This window comes from Antechinus flavipes, chromosome 2 (assembly GCF_016432865.1).
Source record: "Antechinus flavipes isolate AdamAnt ecotype Samford, QLD, Australia chromosome 2, AdamAnt_v2, whole genome shotgun sequence".
Classification (NCBI taxonomy): Eukaryota; Metazoa; Chordata; class Mammalia; order Dasyuromorphia; family Dasyuridae; genus Antechinus; species Antechinus flavipes.
Window position 1 is genome coordinate 577,705,604 of NC_067399.1, and position 20,141 is coordinate 577,725,744.

General features: G+C 35.5%; 1 protein-coding gene across 2 annotated transcripts in view; it reads right to left on the reverse strand.

Moving 5' to 3' along the window:
- Positions 1–20,141, reverse strand: part of PDE8A (phosphodiesterase 8A) — a 258,809-nt gene that overhangs the window by 83,985 nt on the left and 154,683 nt on the right. For both annotated transcript variants that reach the window (XM_051981190.1, XM_051981191.1), the window contains 5 exons: positions 19,316–19,369; positions 14,071–14,261; positions 9,993–10,049; positions 8,185–8,239; positions 2,027–2,115 (listed from right to left, as the gene is read on the reverse strand). In XM_051981190.1, the coding sequence (XP_051837150.1) occupies positions 2,027–2,115; positions 8,185–8,239; positions 9,993–10,049; positions 14,071–14,261; positions 19,316–19,369 (446 nt within the window). The remainder of the gene's footprint in view (positions 1–2,026; positions 2,116–8,184; positions 8,240–9,992; positions 10,050–14,070; positions 14,262–19,315; positions 19,370–20,141) is intronic.

Sequence of the window (20,141 nt, forward strand, 5' to 3'; positions counted from 1 at the left end):
TGTGACAGATATTCCCCCAAGATTCTATCCTGGGTCCTCTTTTCTTATCCTCTGTACTCTCTCTTGATAACCTCATCAGCCTCCAAAGGTTTAATTATCATCTCTATGCAGAGGATTCCCAGAGCGATACAGAGCTTTAGTGCAGTTGTAAATAGGTTTAATATATGTTAAAGAGGTTTTTTAATAGATTTAAATGACTTCAAACTTCACTAAGACCTGATCACATTATTTAATCTGTTCACCTCAGTTTCCTCGAGTATAAAATGGGGATAATAATAGCATCTACTCGGCAGGTTACAAGATTATTGGGAGATCAGATATTAAAAGGACATAGCAGAGTGCCTGACACTATTTAAATATCCCTTTGCCTCCCCCTTTAAGGCAATAAAGAGGCTCTGTCAACCATCTCACCCTGGTACGTGTTGAAGTGTGATGTTCAATTGTGTTCAACTGAACTGAAGTGTTGAACTCTCAGCCTTAGAAGACCAGTTCCTATCTATTCTTTGCAGTGACAGGTGAGGATGGGGGTCTGGATTGTTTTTTCCAGGTGTGTTGCTGAGTTCCCCGAGCCATCCACTCTCTGCTGGCTGGTCCCGGCTGGCAAACACTGACAAGGCGACTGTCTGGCATTCCCAGGGCAGCCCACGGCCAGGAAACAGAGTTTCCTCTTCGTGGCGTTAACTGGACTGTTTGGTGATTGAAACTGTGGGTGCCCTCCTGGGTATCACGCTCTGATCAATGCCACTAAATGGTACAGCTTCACACTTCTGTGTGCATTAGGGGTAATTTCACCAAGAAGCTTGGGCCTGTAGCACAGAGGACTGATTTTTGCCTTTAAATCAAAAAGAAAATATCTACTATAAACTTAACTCTTTCCTGCTTAGAGGCAGTATGGTACGGGGGAACGTGCATTTTAACCCTGTCTCTGCCCACATACTGCCTGTGTGACTTTGAGCAAATAACTTTAATCCTGCTGAACCTCAGTTTCCATATTTATGAAATGGGAAGGTTGGATCAGCTGACCTCCAAGTTCATGACTAGCTCTGGTCTATAATTCTATGTCCTATATTTCATAAGGGGCCTGCTTGGAGCCAGCTGGAAAGGAGACACGTTGCTTGGTGAGTTATGGCCAAGTCCCCCTTCAGCATGGCTACCAAACATGGGCTACTTCCATAAGTGAGCTGAACTGGATCTATGAAATATATCCCTAAATTTGTTTAATTGAGTTCTGTGGGTTGTGACTGAATACTGGGCCCAGAGTCAGGAAGACTCCTATCTGTGTGACCCTGGGCAAGTCACTTCACCCTATTTGCCTCAGTTCTTTTTCTGTAAAATGAACTGGAGAAGGAAATGGCAAAATACTGCAGTATCTTCATCAAGAAAACCCCAAGTGGGTCATGAAGACTCTGACATGACTGAACAACAACCACCACTATTCTCTTCAGTCCTTATAATACCCAGTCTTTTCTGAATCACAGGTGAAAGAATGATTAAATTGGAGGAAACATAGAAACTGAATTTTGAGTCAAGAAATCTGGGTTTGATTTTTAGCAGTGGCAATAACATATTGTGGGAGCCTGGCCAAGTGCTAAGATTAAAATTGCTGATCTGTAAAATGGGCCTAATAATACTTTCCCTATCAATCTCTGCAAAGACCCCTTCAAAGAAAATGCTTTATAAAATTAAAGCATATGAGAATGTGGGTTATTATTATTGATGTTCTTAAATAGCAATGAGCCCATGACCAATCTCAGGTTGCCCTACGCTGCCAGTGAACCATTTAAAGCTATTCTTTAAGTATGACACAACAATCACTTAGGTATCTACCTAATGGTTATTTTGGCCAGACTACCCAGTAAGACTGCCCTGACTATTCTATATAGGCAGTAAAAGTTGGCAGAAGCAATTTGGATGGCCAGGCACTTATTACTCTCCAGTTCCACAAATAACAAATCAATTATAGCTACAAAGTCACCCTCACTGCATCATTCTGCCCTGACATGCTTATCCAAAGTGACAGAATTACCTTAGTTTAAGTTGTGACCGCACTTCACCAAATTCCAGCTGAATTAGTTCATTGTAACAGGCCATGATGTTGCCGTTCTCTATGTATCTCTGCAAACAGAAAGGCAGGAATCACTTTGATTTTAATGTGTTTCTGTAAATAATTACATTATCTTAACCAAAAGGAATTAATTCTTGCTAATAAATCTCTTTGGACAGGGTTACAGGTTAGAAAGCTTACTAAAAAAGCTTCTGGCAAAAATCTCCAAGGTGCTTCATTATTATTCAGCAAAAATGGTGGAGAAAACATTGTTGAAAACAAAAGTCCAAGCCTTAAATTTCTTTTTTTTTTAAATTCATCCTAAATCTGAATATTTTTAAAGGCCTTATCACTACACTCATGGTCAAAGAAGTTCATGCTGTGTTTATGTTGCTACAAAAGACTGAAATCTGCAGTAGGGAAAAAAAAACCTCACAATTAATTATTTAAGCTCTTGTTTACATTTTATTGTCAAGGTTAATTCTTTATTGAAAGACAATACATTGCCTTCTTTAAATAAAAAAAATTAAAAACCACCAACTTCATGCCCATTAGTAATTTCCATGCATTTTACATCTCACAATATATAGACTTTGGCTCAGTTCATAAATCCACAAACAGTGTTTATAGATCTCATTTAAACAGTCTACTTTTTATTTTTTCATGGGGAAAAAAATCAATCTCGTTTCCTTGCTTAGGGATGTTAACTTGCTTTTAGCCATAACATTTCTTGGGCACAAATATTTCAGGGAGACCAAAACAATTCACAAAGTTCCCAGCCAACTCTTAATCCTTGAAAAATATTCATTCAACCATGTTTCACAAAGGCATCTTGCAAGCTACTGTATTCTTGTATAAACTCTTTTTAACCCATCCAGAGTATTTCATTAGTATTCATTAATCTATAAAAGCATACTAGGTGACATTTATTAAACTTGTCTTTTATGTACATTTTTGATTGAACCACATTAGTTTGGATAGGCGACTCCTAGGTTCAACTCTATGCCAGTCAGGAAGACCTGGGTCCATATCTAACCTCAGACACTAACTTTAATTCTGGACAAGTCACTTAAACTATGTCTGTCTTAAGTGTCCTCAACTGTAAAAGGGGGATAATAATAGCATCTCTCTCCCTGTGTTGTGAGGATCGAATGAGAATATTTGTAAGAACCTAGAAAACCTTAAAACACATATATCAGTTATTACTACTACTACTATCTTCCTCTTCCTCCTTTTCTTTCTTTTTCTCCTTCTCCTTCTCCTCCTTTTCTCCTTTTTCTCTGACCCTTGGATCCACCATCCTCTTGGCATGGTAGACCATTTGCTCTACCATTGCTTCTCAAGGTTCTTTGGACTTTGCCATCTGCCTTGGTGCTCTCTTTGCCAAAGTCCAAGTATCAGTTGGCTTTTCTATCTGCCATGAGCTGAACTCACCATATACTTCCAAAAAGTGTATGGGCTCCCTGAGAACAGATATAGTGTCACCTCTTTCTATTTGTATTCTCAGCATTGAGCCCCACTTCTTATAAATCAGCATTAATCAGTGCTTTTTAAAATCTCATCCCACGTTCCCTTCTATTTCCCTGTACTCCTAATTAAGTGCCTATCCTATATACCCCAAAAGTGATTTAAAATATCCCAATTTGAAATCTGTCAGCAATAGACAGTAGAGGCTTATTCCATATCTTTAAATGAATTACAAAGTATGTAGATAGTTATAGCTACTATGAAATCAATAAAAAAAATCATCATTTGTCAAAACAAAGATGACTAGTATGTAGTAGCTTCTTCCCACTGTCTCACATGATAGCCAGTGCTGACTGTGTGACCAGCTTCATCTCTTGTGGTTGAGGAACTCATTCCACCCTTTGGCTTAAAGAGAATATCTGAGACAACCTGAAAATTCAGTCAACCTACATGCAAAAGCAGAGCTGGCTGCCTATAAACTGACAGCGGAGACACCTATGCTTTGGGTAAAAGGGTGGCCATACCTGTCTACCTGGCAAAAGTCAGGTAATGGACAAAAGGATTCTGATTCCAAAAGGGGACGCCACTGAGAAAAACAATAGTTTACTCCTTCCTTGCTGAAACGGGCTATCTCCATACACTGTGCTTGCCATGTTCCCAGGATTACTCCCAAGGAGAGAATTCCACACAGGAAGAAAAAAAGAATGTGTGCTTTCATGAACAAAGAAATGCAAATTGTTTACTTCCTCATCAAGACATCCCATGAAGATGCATGTACTCACAGGCACACACACACAGAGGAAAACATTAATTTTTTTTCCTCCATGCTTTGGTTCCTAAATGTTGATACTTCTGCCTTACATTCTCAAGTCAATAATAGTTTGTCCTTTGCATCACCTCTGCAGTTAGGACACCCAGCTTCAGAGACATTTTGGAGTCAGCCCCTAGAGCCAATTGTTAAATTTCCAATGTGAGTATTCATACTTTGGAAACTAGCAAACTACAAATCAGGGCTTGATGTATTGTTCTATTGATTGTGTAGTCTTGAGAAGATGATGGAGAAAAATGTTAATAATGCAAATTAAACTTACATGTGTTGTCCCATACCCCACCTGGCTTCCTTCAAAACTCTGCTTAAGTTCCTGCTTCCCCAGGAAATCTTTCCTGATTTTGTCCTGCTCCTAGCTACAAGTGTCATCCCTGCAAAAATTACCTTGTATTTATTTTGCTTTTTTTTTGGGTATAGATTTACATGAGTGCATGTCTCCCCTAATAAATTCCTTAAAGACAGGAATTAGAACATTTTTCTTTCTGTTTTATTTTATAGTACAATTCTTGACACATACCACAAGCATGCTTGTCAACTGACTGTTTGGAAAGAATATTGGTTCTGGAATAAAGAAGTCCTCCATTCAAATTCTGCCTCTGACACACACATACACTATCTCTGTGAATGTGGACAAGTTATTTCTCTGAAATAACTTTACTCATTGAAAAAATAAATTACTCAGAGGCACTGCTCTAAATCTCAAAGGAGAAGATATGTGAAGAGTTTTACAAAACTTACAAGGCTATATAAATAATTATTATTGTTGTTGCCATTATAGGAACATTGTAAAGAAAAGGGTTTGTATGGGAGACTTTAGTTCAGGCATGCATGGAAAAGAGGCCCCAGCAAAAAGCTCCCCAGAATAGGTAAGCTTTCTTTGTTAGGAAATGGATTGCTTTGGTTCACTGGTCAACAAAAGCTGTTCAGAGCAAGGACACCATTCAAGTGTGAGCTCTAGAGCCTCGATCTGGAACTCTCTTCTAGGTATTTAGAGTTATTGTGGTGGACCTCTTAGTTAATATATTTTAAGAAATGTAGTCAGTTATCTGGCACAGGTAACCCAGACCATACCAGCATGTCAAGAGTCTTTAAAAAAATTCTTATAAAGATAATGAAGTTAAAATTAACTCAAATGACCTTAGCAGAGCAGAATAAGCCTAGAGGGAAAAATAAAATATTTTCTCCAAACTTCACATAAGTGGAAAGCAGAAACTTCAAAAGGCCATGAAAAATTAAGAGTATTTATAAAATAAAAGTTGGTTTGGAAATATAAGCCAGAAGCAATTGTTTTCAAGAATACTAGAGCTGTCAGGACACATTTGTCAAAGTTGGGGTTCTTTAACTTATCAAATGAGATAGTATGTGTAAAGTTCTTTGCAAATAATAAAGCATCTTATAAATGCTATTGTTTTCTAGAATGGATTCTTTCAGTCTGCTGAAGTCTGTGGGCCCCTCTTAAGAATGGTATTTTTAAATACATAAAATAAAATGCTAAGAATTATAATGGGAATTTTAAAATATTAATATTAATTTTTTAAAGTTTTCAGCTTCTAGGTTAAAAACACCTGAGCTAAAGTGACTGATAATGAAAATGTAGTCTCTGAATGTCTTAGAGAGCCAAATAAATCAAGACTCAACCCCACCCTCAACCTCTACCAGGATTAAATCTATGGAGGTAAAAGGTAGTGAGGCTTCATTGTTTGCAAACATTTAAGTTGAGCAGATATTTATCTTTGAGTAAGTCCAACTCAGAACTTCATTACACTTGCTAGAACCTGATGAGCTGTAGATTGGAGTTTCCCACCCTGACTTCACCAGACTTCATGATCCATGACTAAAACACACAAAGTTCCATTAAGTGATTTTCTGAATTTTATTTGAATACTTTAACTCAGATCTTTAGGTCTCTAGGGGCACCCAGGTTCACTAGGACTTCTGGCTTATAATTTTTTAAAAAATTAATGAACATTATATCTGAGGGACAACAGCGCTCGCTGGTGCTCATCTCTGTACACGCAATAATAGAACATAACATTTGTATTCATTTTGTCTCTGCAGAAAGTTGTACTGCAGTGGGAAAGCTACAGCCAAGGCAGCACTGGCTTGTAATTTTTAATATGAGATCCTCAAGGGAACCAATTTGGTAAAGACCAGTTGCCTTGACTATTACTATGTTATTCAATTGGATTGATCTTAAGTACTATATTCATAGAAGTAATAAGTACTATAAAATGTTCCAGACTATAATTTTTAATTAAAGTATCCATTAGAAAAGATTTAACTGGTAGCCACTCATTATTGAATATCTAGTGTCCTTCTTGAATATAGTATTGTATTTATGGTTTTTCTTCTAGTTATCAGAATTATATAAACATAGACTTCCTAGCAAGGTGAATAAGAAGCATGTTTCTCAAGGATCCCCCAACAATTCATTCCTGTCTCCCCACCACCAATGAAAAAGAAAAAAAAGAAAATTTAGCTCCCTGAAAAATCTCACTGTGATTTTTAAAACATCCCTAATAATTTTTTTACAATGTTAATTTTAGCTTTCATTTTGCTCTTTAGAAGTTATGTATTCAAGAGAATGGTATACTAACAGGTGATATTAAGTTCTGTGAATTTTATCATACTTAGATATATTATTTTAAAGGAACTAAAGAAAGAAAACATAAACCATTTGCTAAACCATAATTTAAGTCCAGATAAGGAGCAAGATTCTTTCTAAGGTCATTATCATTCAAAACCTTTGTTGTCTACTGAATCCATTAAAACAATTTCTCACAAATAAACAGTAGTAGTAGTGGTAGTGGTAATGGTGATAGCAGGATTCATATGGTGCTTTAAGTTTTGTAAAGCACTTTACATATATTTCATTTGAGCCTCAAAATAACCCAGTGAAGTAAGTGCTGTTGTTAATTCACAGATGAAACTGACACTAAAGGTAATAAGTCTCACCAAGAGTCATAAAGTTAAGTATCTGAGACAGGATTTGAACTCAAATCTTCCTATCTTCCAATTCTAGTTCTCTACCACTATATTATCTAATATTCCAAATTCTAATAATCTGAGACATGGAAGTAAAATCAGCTACCTTGCACACACCACATTTGCAAAAATAATGAGAGCACAATTTAATCTAGATGAGGAAAAGGGAATCCCATTACCCTTTGAAGGAGCCATGCTTTGGTCTAATCTACTTGGGAAACTTTGAGGCACAACATGCAGTCAGTAGCATCAAATGGAGCCTACCTTTTGATCAAAGAATCCCATCAATATTACTCTATCCTAAGGATTTCTTTTTAAGTACAAATATATTTGTACATTATAACTACAGATATCCGTACAAATAGATTTATGTTGGCTTTATTTCTAAGAGCTAAAAAATCAAAATAAATTTTACATTTAACATTTGGAAGACTCTGGAAAAATTTTCAAGAACAGTATTGTAGAGTGCTGTAAAAAACTTCAAATCTGAAGAACAGAAAGAAATATGTTTCTATGAGGTGATGCCAAAGGGGGCCAAATCAGAAAAAAGCCACCATCTGACAACAACTGTGTATTTTTTAAATTGCCAACAGAGCTTTGTAGAAATGAAGAGACATTGTAAAGAGGTCCAGAATAAATAATTTACTATTATTTTGTTAAAGCTTATATGTTTTTTTTTAAAAACCCACAAATTAATTTTGTTCAACATGAAGTCTATAAGCAGGATTCTATTCTTTATTTTGTTTCTTTGTATTTATTGACAATGTTAGTGAGTTTATGATAAAAACTATTTATGCAAAAGATACCCTAAAACAATTTCCTCATGTGATACTGTAGCTTCAAAGATGCTTTTACGTACCCTTGTAAAACCAGCAACAATAAGGGGCATAATAGATGCTTCTTCACGGTCCCCCCTTTAAAAGAAAATGACAAAGATAAGATACTAGCATTAGTTACCTTTCATATCTATTCATATGTTAAATAATGTTACTATTTCTAACTAAAGCAGAGTGATTTCTAATGGAATCAGAACTAAATAAGATTATCCTGCTTCTCAATTTGTATTTTAAAACCTAAAAAAGTTCTCTCTCATTATTATTACAAACATACTATAATATTATAATAAATATTCAAGTTACAATATTTTCTTTTCTAATCAGTTACATTAAAAATTCTTTTAGCTAAAAAAATCAAGCATCTTTAATGATGAGAAATCCAGTTATATTTATAAAGGTAAAAAAGCTATTTAATATTACTTAAAACAGTCCCTCATCATATATTTTCCTTATTAATCCATCATCACTTTTTTATGATGAAAGTATATAATTACTTTTTTCCTATCTTTTATTGCTTCCTCTATTTGCCTCCCAATATAATCACTATCAATTGTGTATCATGACCCATCAGAGTGGAAGCTCTTATGAGGGCAGAGGCCATGTTCTTTATTTTACAATCCTCTGAGTGCCTACCACAGGGTTGGTTGGCCATGTAATATGTGACTAATCATTCTTTGTTGATTCAATTTGCCTTCTGAGAAAAAAGCTTCACAATGGTCTTAGATTCTCTTAAAAATGAGAGCTCCAGTAGGAAGAAGCTAAGATTAGCAAATGAGGGAAGAAAGTAGGAGCAGTTAGGGGGTTCCAGATATATCACCCAAGGCTAAACAAACACTTTGCAAATCTGGCATCTCTCATTTGCACATTTTTTCTAATTAGTGCAGAAGACAGTGTGATCCAGTGCAAAAATATATTTTAGTGTAAGCTGTATGATGATCTGAAAGGAACAGGGGTCCTAAATTTTGAAATGTTTATTCCTTTATTTGGCTATTTTCCCCTTTCCGTACCCCTTGAAAACATTAAAGTTGTTTAAGAATACATTCTGGATGGTAACTTTATGTGGCTCTGATTTGGCAACCAAACTCCAGTTTTTTTTTTTTTAAACTCTGGAAAACATTTTAAGTATCAGACATATAATATCAGAGCTTTATCTTCTCAAACAGACACACACACACACACACACACACACACACACACACACACACACAATCACCAAGGCCATGCTGTTCTGAAATTCACCTCTTTCTGCAATTCACTCAGAAACAAAACAACAAAACCAAGCTCGCACTTCCACCAGACCTATAATCCTGAAACGTGGCTATGAAACTGTTTCAGTCAATGAGCCAGAGAAGAATTACTCCTAAAAATAACATCAGGTTTGTACTACCCCCAAGCAGGAAGAGTTTGGCTCTCATAGTTAAAGAACAGATAGGATTTCACTACAACTGTAAACACAACGTCCCACCCGAAGGCAACTCTGCATGTGTCCCAAGGTGATCAACATGTCTCTTCTTCCCTTGAAGCTCACAGATAGCGATAGTCATTTAAGGGAGCCAATTTTCTCCAGGCTTGCCTATTTTGGAGGCGAGAAGCAGTCAGGACCTAATCTTCAGTCTAGAAACTGATCTGAGGTTTAATCACAGAGTTAAATGGAGCTGAAAATACTGCTAAAATCTCCAATGAGCAGAAAGAAAAAGGAAGGAATATGACATCAGAGAGAAAGCTTGTCACACAGTCCAGCATTCTAAGACTGTGCAAAGTACTTACATCTGTATATGAACAAACATTACATTTCATGTGATTCTTTACACCAAAGGAAAAAAAAAATTACCTTCGTACTACAGCAACAATAACCGTGTTTTCTGAGGATTTAGTTGCTCTGATAGACCTTAAATAAAAACCAAAAATATTTCCAAATCAACTCTCAAAAATACTTTTAAAGAAAACAAAACCAAAAACATTTCAAAAATCCTTACTTGTAAAAACAAAGGAAGAGAGCCCACTTTTGGAAGAGGAAAGGCAAAAGAACTTCAGATAGTGTTAACTGATGTCAAATAGGTAGATGTAAAGTAGGAAGATATAAAACAGGAAGTTAATAGCAAAAATTAAAAGCAGTGACAGAAAACATTGCAATTAAACAATTAGTTAAATAACAGATAGAGGTAAAATAGGGAAATAAATAACAGAGATATAAAATAGAGAAATAAATAGTAAAGAGAAACAAAAAAAACTGAGATAAAGAACAAGATTTAAAATAGGGAAAGGAATAGCAATGATATAAAACAGTAAAATGATGTCCTTAATTATTTTTATAATCTCTAAAAAAAATTTTTTTTTGCCGAGACCTGATTTCATCAGTTTAGAGAATTCCCTTTACTAATGCAGATAAGCAACTTTTCTATAACTTAATAATCTTTGTTGCCAAGGGTACTGGGAAGCTTGCTCAGGGTCACATAGCCAATATGTTTTAATAGATATTGGCAAAGTCTTAAGTTAGGTCTTCCTGAATTTAAAGCCAACAAGCTTCTTCCATTATTAACCCATGCTAACTTTCCTCTGTTTTTTTATTATTCCAAAAATTTTACTAAATGAATTAATACATAGTTGTTGTTTTTTGCTTTTTTTCAAAACATCAATTAGATGTGGACACCATTTTTGAAAGAACTGGTGAGAGGGGAACCTCTTAAAGGGAGCAATAAGTTTTCTACTTTTCCTAAAGTTTTCAAAATATTTTGTGATGATTTTATACAGAATGTTTAGACAGAAGAGTAGTCTTTAGCAGGAAAAGCTCTGGCAGGAATTGACATATTGCAAAAATATTTGCAAGGCTGTTTGAGGCCTGCGGTCTTTAATTGTAATTGAGTGGTTGCTTAACCAATGAGGAGGGTTACCAGGTGGGCAATTTGAGATTATGGGTTGCAAGCTCTAAAATATACCTGGAAGGCTTTCCATTCTCTCTTCCAACTCTATTCAACATCAACTAAGAAAGAAGGAAGTTGTGAAAATCAGAGATTTAAACTGGAGGATAGGGTAGGAAAGATACCAATAGTAATTTCTAGGGCATCAGATTACTTGGCCCCATGACATCATTGCTCTGCCAGGACCTCTTCCTACTCAGAGAATTTGAAGGAGGTTCAAGATAATGCTTTGCTCTTGGCTTAATAATATTTTTTTGATTTCCTGCAGTATAGAATAATGGTTGATAGAATGCTGGATTTGGAGTAAGGAAGAGAGAGGTTCAAAAACTGCCTCTGATGATTACTAACTCTGGGCTTATTGACTCATCTCTAAAATAGGGATAATGTTTCCTGAATTACCTATCTCACAAAGTTGGTATAAGACTCAAATGAGATAATGGACATTAAGCACCTAGCAAAATTTAAAGCATTCACAAATATCATTATTTATTGTTATTTGCAATAATTTTATTTTCATTTTTAATTATCAAGCATTTTCATTAATCTTTCCTTCCCTTTAACATCTTCCATTGAAAAAAATTTTATAAATGTAAAAAAAAAAAGCCCTCAAATAGCTGCATAGCTATATTATTTGACCATTCTCATCACATTTAATGAAATGTTCTTCCCTTAAGATAGTGTCTTCTAATCAGCTTGCTGTGGATTAACAATTACAAATCACAGCTGGGGAAATTGACTCTATAACTTTGACATTATATAATACAGTGGACATTCGGTCCTCCCAAACAATAAAAAACATTATTTAAAATACCATTGGATCTTGATTAGTTAAAATGCTTAGAGAATTTTATATTTTGATTAATTAAAAGTTTCTGATCAATTGGGAGAAAAGCACTACAACCTTTTACTTAATTGGGCTATTCCTATTAAACTGTAAAACCTGTGAGATCAAAGCCTACACCTTCTTCATCTTTGTACCCATTATACTGTCTATTAAGCATTCCATTCATCAATTCCATGGATCTTTTAGTACTGAAAGTTATTGAAAGCTTTTCTAATATATATTACTTCTAATAATAATACTTTTATGTCTGATGTTAAGTACCTTATAATGTGGATGACAATTAAAAAAAAATTAATTGTCTTAGAAGGTTATCAACATGAAGATGAATTTTCAGTGTGAAGTATTATACATAGATATTTGTATATGGACAAAATTGTTGAAGGTGGCAGAGTTTATCTTTAACATCTACCTCTCCATCCTCCTCCTGTTACTATCTTCTCCTTTCTGAGATCCTTTTCCTGATCATCCAGGAGTCCCCAACTAGGATATTTCTTTCATACATGAATATCTTGTATTCTAAGTCAGAGGCATCAACTTTGGGTTTAAATCAAATTTAAAATGTCATTGGGAAATGTTTATCAAATAAATAACCCAATGAAACACAACAGAGATAATGTTAATTTGTCGTTTTCTAAGTTGTTTTGCAACCTTTCTACTGCATCTGTTTTTGACATTCTAAACTGTTTAATTTTAGTGAGAACAGTATTTGTAAATCAGTTCCCTCTCCCACTAAAACTAACTGATCCTACATCACATCATAGTATGTTAATGCTGAAAGAGACTTTAGAGATTCTTTAAAATAATTCCATCATTGTACATATTTAACCTGTATTAGATTGCTTGCTGTCTTGGGGAGTGGAGATGTGAGGAAAAGAAGAAGAAAAATTTGGAACATAATATTACAAAAATGAATGTTGAAAATTATCTTTACATGTATTTGGAAAAATGAAATACTATTGAGAAAAAAGAAAAAAATAATCCCTTCATCTGACAGATGAGGAAATTAGAGAAATAAAGCTGCTTACCCAAGGTCACATAGCTAGTGGAAAGAAAGAGTTGGGACAAAAACCTAGGTCTCCTGCCAGCCAGGCCAACATCCTTTTCAATATGTCACAGCTATTTTTCCTTAGTGTCTTGGTGGGCAGTTTTCAAGAAGGTTTGATAAACCAGTCTTAGCCAAGTTATTGATGATTGATAATGCTTTTATATCTATAGGAAAAGACCTGTATTAACTTGTTTTCCTGATCTTTTGCTTAGAAACTTGATTATACACTATTTAAATATATCTACTATCCTATAAAATTAATTGTCCCATTCCCTTGCAAATCCTATTATTTAAGGAGTCCAGTTAGTCAAGATTTGAAAATACTGTATGCTATTAAAAACAATTTTCCTTTCTAAAAATGGCCATATTAGATAACTATTAAATTCCAATAGCTATGCAACCATAATTAATTAAGCAATATAAACTTCTGGAAAAAGCATAGGTGTTAGAATCAAGAAAACCTGAGTTCAAATTCTAACTCTAGTACTTCTAATTGGGCGGTCACAAGCAAGCCATTAACCTTTCTGAGTCTCAATTTCCTCATTGTTCAAATGGAGATAATGTCATAAGAGGAGTTGGTGTGGACTCAAATAAGATACTATACCTAAAGCATTAGATCAACTTTTAAAGTGCATGATGGGGATCAATCATCATCATTATTATTATTACATAATGTATTTGACTTTCTCTTGGACACCAAGGGACACCAAGCTAAAGATTCTCTTTGTTAAAGGAGACTTGTGATCTGTGTCTGCTCTACTTTGTAGGAATATAAAACCAAAGCATACTATTTTCTTTTAAATCATTTTCAGTCATATGCAACTCTTTATGATCCCATTGGGGTTTTCTTGGCAAAGATAGTAGAGTAGTGGATATTTCCTTCTCCAGCTCATTTTACAGATGAGGAAACTGAGGCAAACAGTTAAGTGACTTACTCAGTGACTTATTAAGTTACCTGGGACACTGAGAAGTTAAGACACTTGACCATGATCCCAGAACTGATACATTTCAACCTTTAATCCCAAGACTAGCCAGCCATCTATTGGGGCATGTTGTTGACTCTCACCTGCTTTTCTATCAATAAGCTGAGGCCCATTCTTACCTGCACAGTGCTACTGCATCCAGCTGCCGGGGATGTCTATTATCAATGATGATGATGTCCTGATGTTTTTCCAGAAAGCTTTCAAGTGCAGACTGAGGATTCTTTGCAAGTGAGCTCTTAAATCCTGCCTTCTCACATGCCCAACAGAATCCATTACTCTGGTTATCTTCTTTGGGAAACACTAAAAGTACCTAATTCAAAGGAAGACGAACATTTTAAAACCAATCACAGATTGTGACTTCAGGATCTTTCTCCTTGTATTGGTGCAATGATAACAAATTAGTTTTTTAATGGATAAATATATAATACATACACATATATACCTGAATATATATAATATATATATATATACACATATACACACACATTAAAATGTCTAAATGTGTGGCACGAACACATAAAAATTTTTTCTAATAAACAAATTTTCTTATATAATCTGTAAAACTTTGGGAGGGGGGTATATTGGAGCTGCTAGGAAATAATGCTTTTTTACATTTTTTCCCTCCTCAATATGCCTAATATGTTCATTGAGGATATAACTTGTTATCTGTTTCATTTGTTAAGTATACTTTGGGTGCTCAAGAAATGAATGATTAATTGATATACAACAAATATTTATTAAGTGTTTTACCTTAGTCATGTCTTGCTATTGCTATGATCAACTTTAAGACTCAAACCTTTAACACTCAAAATATTACTAACTCAAAATTGGTACAAACACTCCAAAGAAAGGCGATTTTAAGTATAAAGTTAACTCTGGTTTGTGATAACCATGTATTTAAAATCAGCCGGAGTCAGTAATTGAGGTTAAAGGAAAAATCTTCAATCTTTATTCTCAGTAGAGGTGAAGAAGGATTGCAATAGCAATATGGGCAGTAAAGGATTGCGATAGCAATATGGGCAGCTGCAACAGGAAGCCAGCTAGCAGAGGGGGATCGGAGGTGAAGGATGGTCCCGATAGCAATGTGAGCAGCTGTGACAAGACGCCAACCAGCAGTCTCTCCTTCCGCTTCCCTTTCCACTCCCTTGCCTCCACCCACCAGAATCATCATTTCCTATACAACACATCAGGACTTGCACAAAGAGTGGGTGGGGGCCATTCTTTCTCCAAGCTTATATATTAATAGAGTGTGGTCCAATTATTATTTAGCCTCATGTGCTTGGGACCTCAGTGCATCAACTCAAGCCTCAGCCCATTACACTGGTTCATATATCTCTGAAATATTTATCTCACACTATTGTGTATTATAATAATTTTTTTCAGGCCTGGATTTGCCTGGTTTGTTGCTGTTGAGTAGGGGATGAGGGCAAATTAGAGTTTGGTCAAGAGGTCTGTTTCCAAAGTGTGGCAAAGAAAATATGGTTGAGAAATATCAAACAGCATAGGAGTGGAAAATTACAGTGACTTTGGAATCAAGAGGCTCTTGATTCAGATCTCACCTCTGACATTCACTATCTGTATAAGGAGACAAATAATTTCATTTCCCTGGGTCTTAGTTTTTTCATTGGTAAAATGAAAAGGTAGAACTAGAAGGCCTCTGAAACCTTCCAGCTCTAGAGCTATGATATTTATGAATAAAGTCAGGGTTTTTATCAAGTCCAACCCAGATTAAATGGGGTTTTAGTTGGGACTTGAAGGAAGGTAGTAGATGGAGATGAGTAAGAGAAGCATTTCAAATACATTGGACAGCCAGGGAATTTATTGAGTGGGTGGGAGAAAAGGAGTGTGACAAATCAAGACTTACATTTTAAGAAAAATGGATACATTGGAGCAGAGAGAGAGTTTAGGCAGGTAGGCCCACCAGTAGTTATTGAAATGTCCAAGCAATGAGGTGATAAAAAAAGATAAAATAAAGTTGAAATTCTGATACTAGTCTTCCATCCAGATCAACTTACTGGCCTCTAAGTGCTGAGCTTGCAAGGTACTGTTGATGGAACATACAGATTATCTCTGGAGTATGAACATTCTAGGTCTTCTTGGTTAGCTTATAGCCCTCGCAGTCCAGTAGATACTGTACTCATGCCCCTACCAAGAGTCTTGAACTTTCAGAACCACGAGTTCTTCTTGGTTATTTCTGAGCACAGAGGCTGGTTGCAAAGCAATTTGTTGAAGCTCAAGGATTTCATGCATTTTCCAGAACAATAAATAGTGGAACAATGATCATTCAATAAGGGGAAGGGACAAAGGTGTGGAAGCAATGATTCTAAACAATCAGAGAAAACCCTGAAGATCTATCTTCCAGTTTCTAAAATAGAGAGTTGAGTTAACAATTGTACATTGACAGCTGTGATCAGTCTCCATCTTAAAAGTTGTTGGATATCTGGTGGTGGGCCTATGATTGCTTGTAGGAGACCTGGACCAGGTTCATTGCATTTGACAAGCAAATCTGGAGTTAAAAGTTGAGTGTTAAGTATGATGTTAGGAAAAGACTGAGTTTGAACCCATAGTTGGTGAAGAAGGATGGGTTTAGTTAAGAGCTCTATATGCAAAATGTTTGAAACAAATTCCGCTGCAAGGAGAAAGGGGATCTAGTTCCTTTTATGATAGGAAATATAACATCAGGGATATTGTTAAGGGGGTCTGATTATTTTATTATTATAATCATTCAGATAACAAGGCTTGGTGCAATAAAGAAGCATATCTTGACTTTAAAGTTTGACTTGAAAAGTACTGACCAAAACCCAACTGTTGTTGGCAGGTTGAGATAATGTGTTTAAGAAGCCTGTGGATGTGGAATATCTCCTAATAGGACTAAGATAAAGAGAAGAGTGGTCTTTGTGACTATGAGTAAACTGGTAAAGGAGAGAAAGTGGACTATTTCTAAACAAGCTTCAACTATCATCTCAGGGAATCTCTCCTGAATTGAGGTAGATTCATAAGAAAGTCTAGGAGTAAGTCTTTTGGGGAATGAGGGAGAAAAAGATATAGAAATATCAAAAAAGAAAGGAAAAAGGAAGCAAAGGTACAAAAAGATTTATAGCAGCTCCTTTTGTGGTGGCAAAGAATTAAACATTGAGAAGTTGTCCATCTAGAAGATAGCTGAATAAGTTGTGGTACATGAATTGTGGTATAAGAAACAATAAACAGACAGATCTCAGAAAAACTTGGAAAGACTTACATGAACTGATGCTAGGTGAAATGAGCAGAATCGGGAGAACACTGTACACAGTAACAGCAACATTGTGTGATGATCAACTATGATTTATTTAAGTCTTCTCAGCATTATAGTGATCTAAGATAACTCTAAAAAATTAATGGAAAATGCTGACCACATCCAGAAAAAGAACTGATGGAGTCTGAATGCATATCTAAGCATGTTATTTTCACTTTTTTCTAGTTTTTTTCCCCTTTTGTTCTGTTCTTTCACAACATGACTAATATGGAAATGTGTTTTACATGACTGTACATATGTAACCTATATCGAACTGCTTATCACCTTGGGGAAGAGGAAAGGGAGGAGGAAGAGAGGAAATTTGGAACTGAAAATTTTATGTAGAAATGTTAAAAATTGCCTTTACACATGATTGGAAAAAATAAAATATTATTTTAAAAAAAGAATTAGAGTCTAGGAAATTGCTGTCCAATCATTTATTCAATAAGCATTTATCAATTGTTTGCTCTATGTCAGGCGTTGTGGTAAGCTCCGGGGAAACAAACAATTTTTAAAAAATAGAAAAAAGCCTTCAAAGAGCTCATATTCTAAGGCAGGAGACCACTATAAATAAATAGGTCCATCCAGGATGGAAGGGAACTGAGAAGGGAAGGCACTGGTAGTTGGTGGGACCATGAGAGGCCTCCTGCAGAAGGCTGCATTTAAGCTGAATCTTGAAGGAAGCCAGGAACTCTAAAAAGCAGAGATGAAGAAGGAGGACACTCCAAGTATGGGACAGTCTGTGCCACTTCATGGAGTTGGGAAATGGAGGGTTTTGTGTGAGAAGAGATAGATGAGATTTCCTGGATTATAGAATGCATGGAAGATGGTAATGTTGAAAGCTATAGTAGAAGTGGGGGTTCTTCTGGGAGAACTAGGGGTTTTCTGACTAAGTGTTTCATCTGGGTACAGATTTTGTAGATTCATCTGGGTATAATGGTGTGTCTGATGGCTATGTAATAAATGAATCTGAGATCAACCAAAATCCAAGATGGAGGCTATTCTATATAACCCAGTGATCCATGACAAGACCATTATGGCAAATCCTGTCTGTAGACAGGCAGAGTAAACATAGTACAGAAGATCAGCTTTAGATTTTCCTTCTGGCAAATGCTCTTGGAGGCAGAGGAAAAATAACATAACCTATTATTAGTATTGCCCAGAGCAGGCATGAGAACACAAGAGAATGTGGATGCAAAGAATCAAGGAAATATCACCAGGAACATTAAAGAATTAGTTAAGTGATGTCCAAGAAACTCGGGGAGATCAAGAGGTCTGGAATTAATTTTGTGAAGGATGAATATGAAAATAGCAGTGATTTTTTATGATCAAGAATTGCTCAGACTTTCTGCTTTTGAGAAAGCAATGAAGGAGCTTCCCCTGATGCTGACCAAGTTTCTCCTCTCCCCTACAGATCATAAAGTCCTTAGGGATAGGGAAGATCATATAGTTATCTTTGTTACTTTAGCCCCTAACATTTGCATACTATATGCATATTTTACATATAGTAAGCATATTTTAGGTATTTTTCAAAAGGGATGAGACTTGTTGAATATTTTCTTAAAAAAAAAAAAGAGAAACTTTTTTTTAACTTTTCAGTGCAGGAAACACCAAATAATTCCCATTGCTGAGCACCACTTCATTCTTCCTGATGTATTAATTAGATCCAAAATCTAGTTCAACGACTAGGAGCATCAGCATGTGGAAGATTTTGTTGAGTGTGAATAGAATTTGAAAGCCAGGTTTGACTCTTGGTGAAATAAATAAGGAAAGCATAGATGGTTCTCACTTTAAGCTAATATAATTAATGAAAATCTGGATTTCCAAAGCTGACAAAGCAAGATAGTATTATTGACAATATAAAAGAACCATTATAAATAAGCTTCTATAATTAGCAAGCTTTCTTAGTATGTTTCAAGTATGAAATTTCTAAAAAAAAAAAAAAAACAAAGCTGCATATATATATGTATGTATTATGTTAATTGATTTACACAAAGTTTTTCTGCACAACATTGATTGTATAAAGTGAGATTCACCTAAAGAATTGTAAAGTGAAACATGACAAAGAATGATCACCCGTGTTTTGATATTACCTGAAGCTGATCTTGATGGATTCTCATGGGGCCAAATTGTACATCTGTTACTGTCTGTAAGAGAAAGGAAGATTTCTTAAGAATTTACCTCTTTTATCAAGACTACCAATAAAAATGAAATTTCCTTCAGGGTAACTCCCAGAGAGCTAGATTTAGACAGTGAACAAGTTTCAAAGACTTATTGGGGGGGTCTAAGATGAATGATACACTAATCAGTTTTTGCTTTCAGTTCTGTAAAGTATCTCCAACTACTTGCTGGATGTTTCTACATAAGATAGAAACTCATTTCAAACTCATGATTTACCTCCCACCCTTTCTCCTTTATCAATATCAACACTAGTTCCAACTCCAATTTCCCCCACCTCTTTCAAAAAGCATCATTGTTCTTTCAGATCACTCAAGAATAATTAATGCTTTGCACATCGTAGAAACTGTATAAATGATATTAAATAGTGTGTTTTGGAAACAATAAAAAGAAGGATCCTTGCTGAAATAAGAGGGCTTTTACTGGGGAATTTATTGGTTAGAGAGATTTTTGAAGGCACCAAAGGTGAGGATAAATAAGATTGTTTTTTGCTCTATAAGTAATATTTGGAAGCTGGGTGGGGATGCATTGGAGAACCTGAGTGACCTTGGGCAAGTCACCTTGGAGATCTTCTTGGGCAAGTTACAACTTTCCTGAGCCTGACTTTCCTCATAATGTAAAATGAAGGATGACCTAGATGACTTTTGAGGTCCCTTAATCCTTTAGCTTTATGATTGAATAATTCTCTGATAGCTACAGCTAATTTGATACAAGGTAGGACCTGCATCACATAGGACTTCA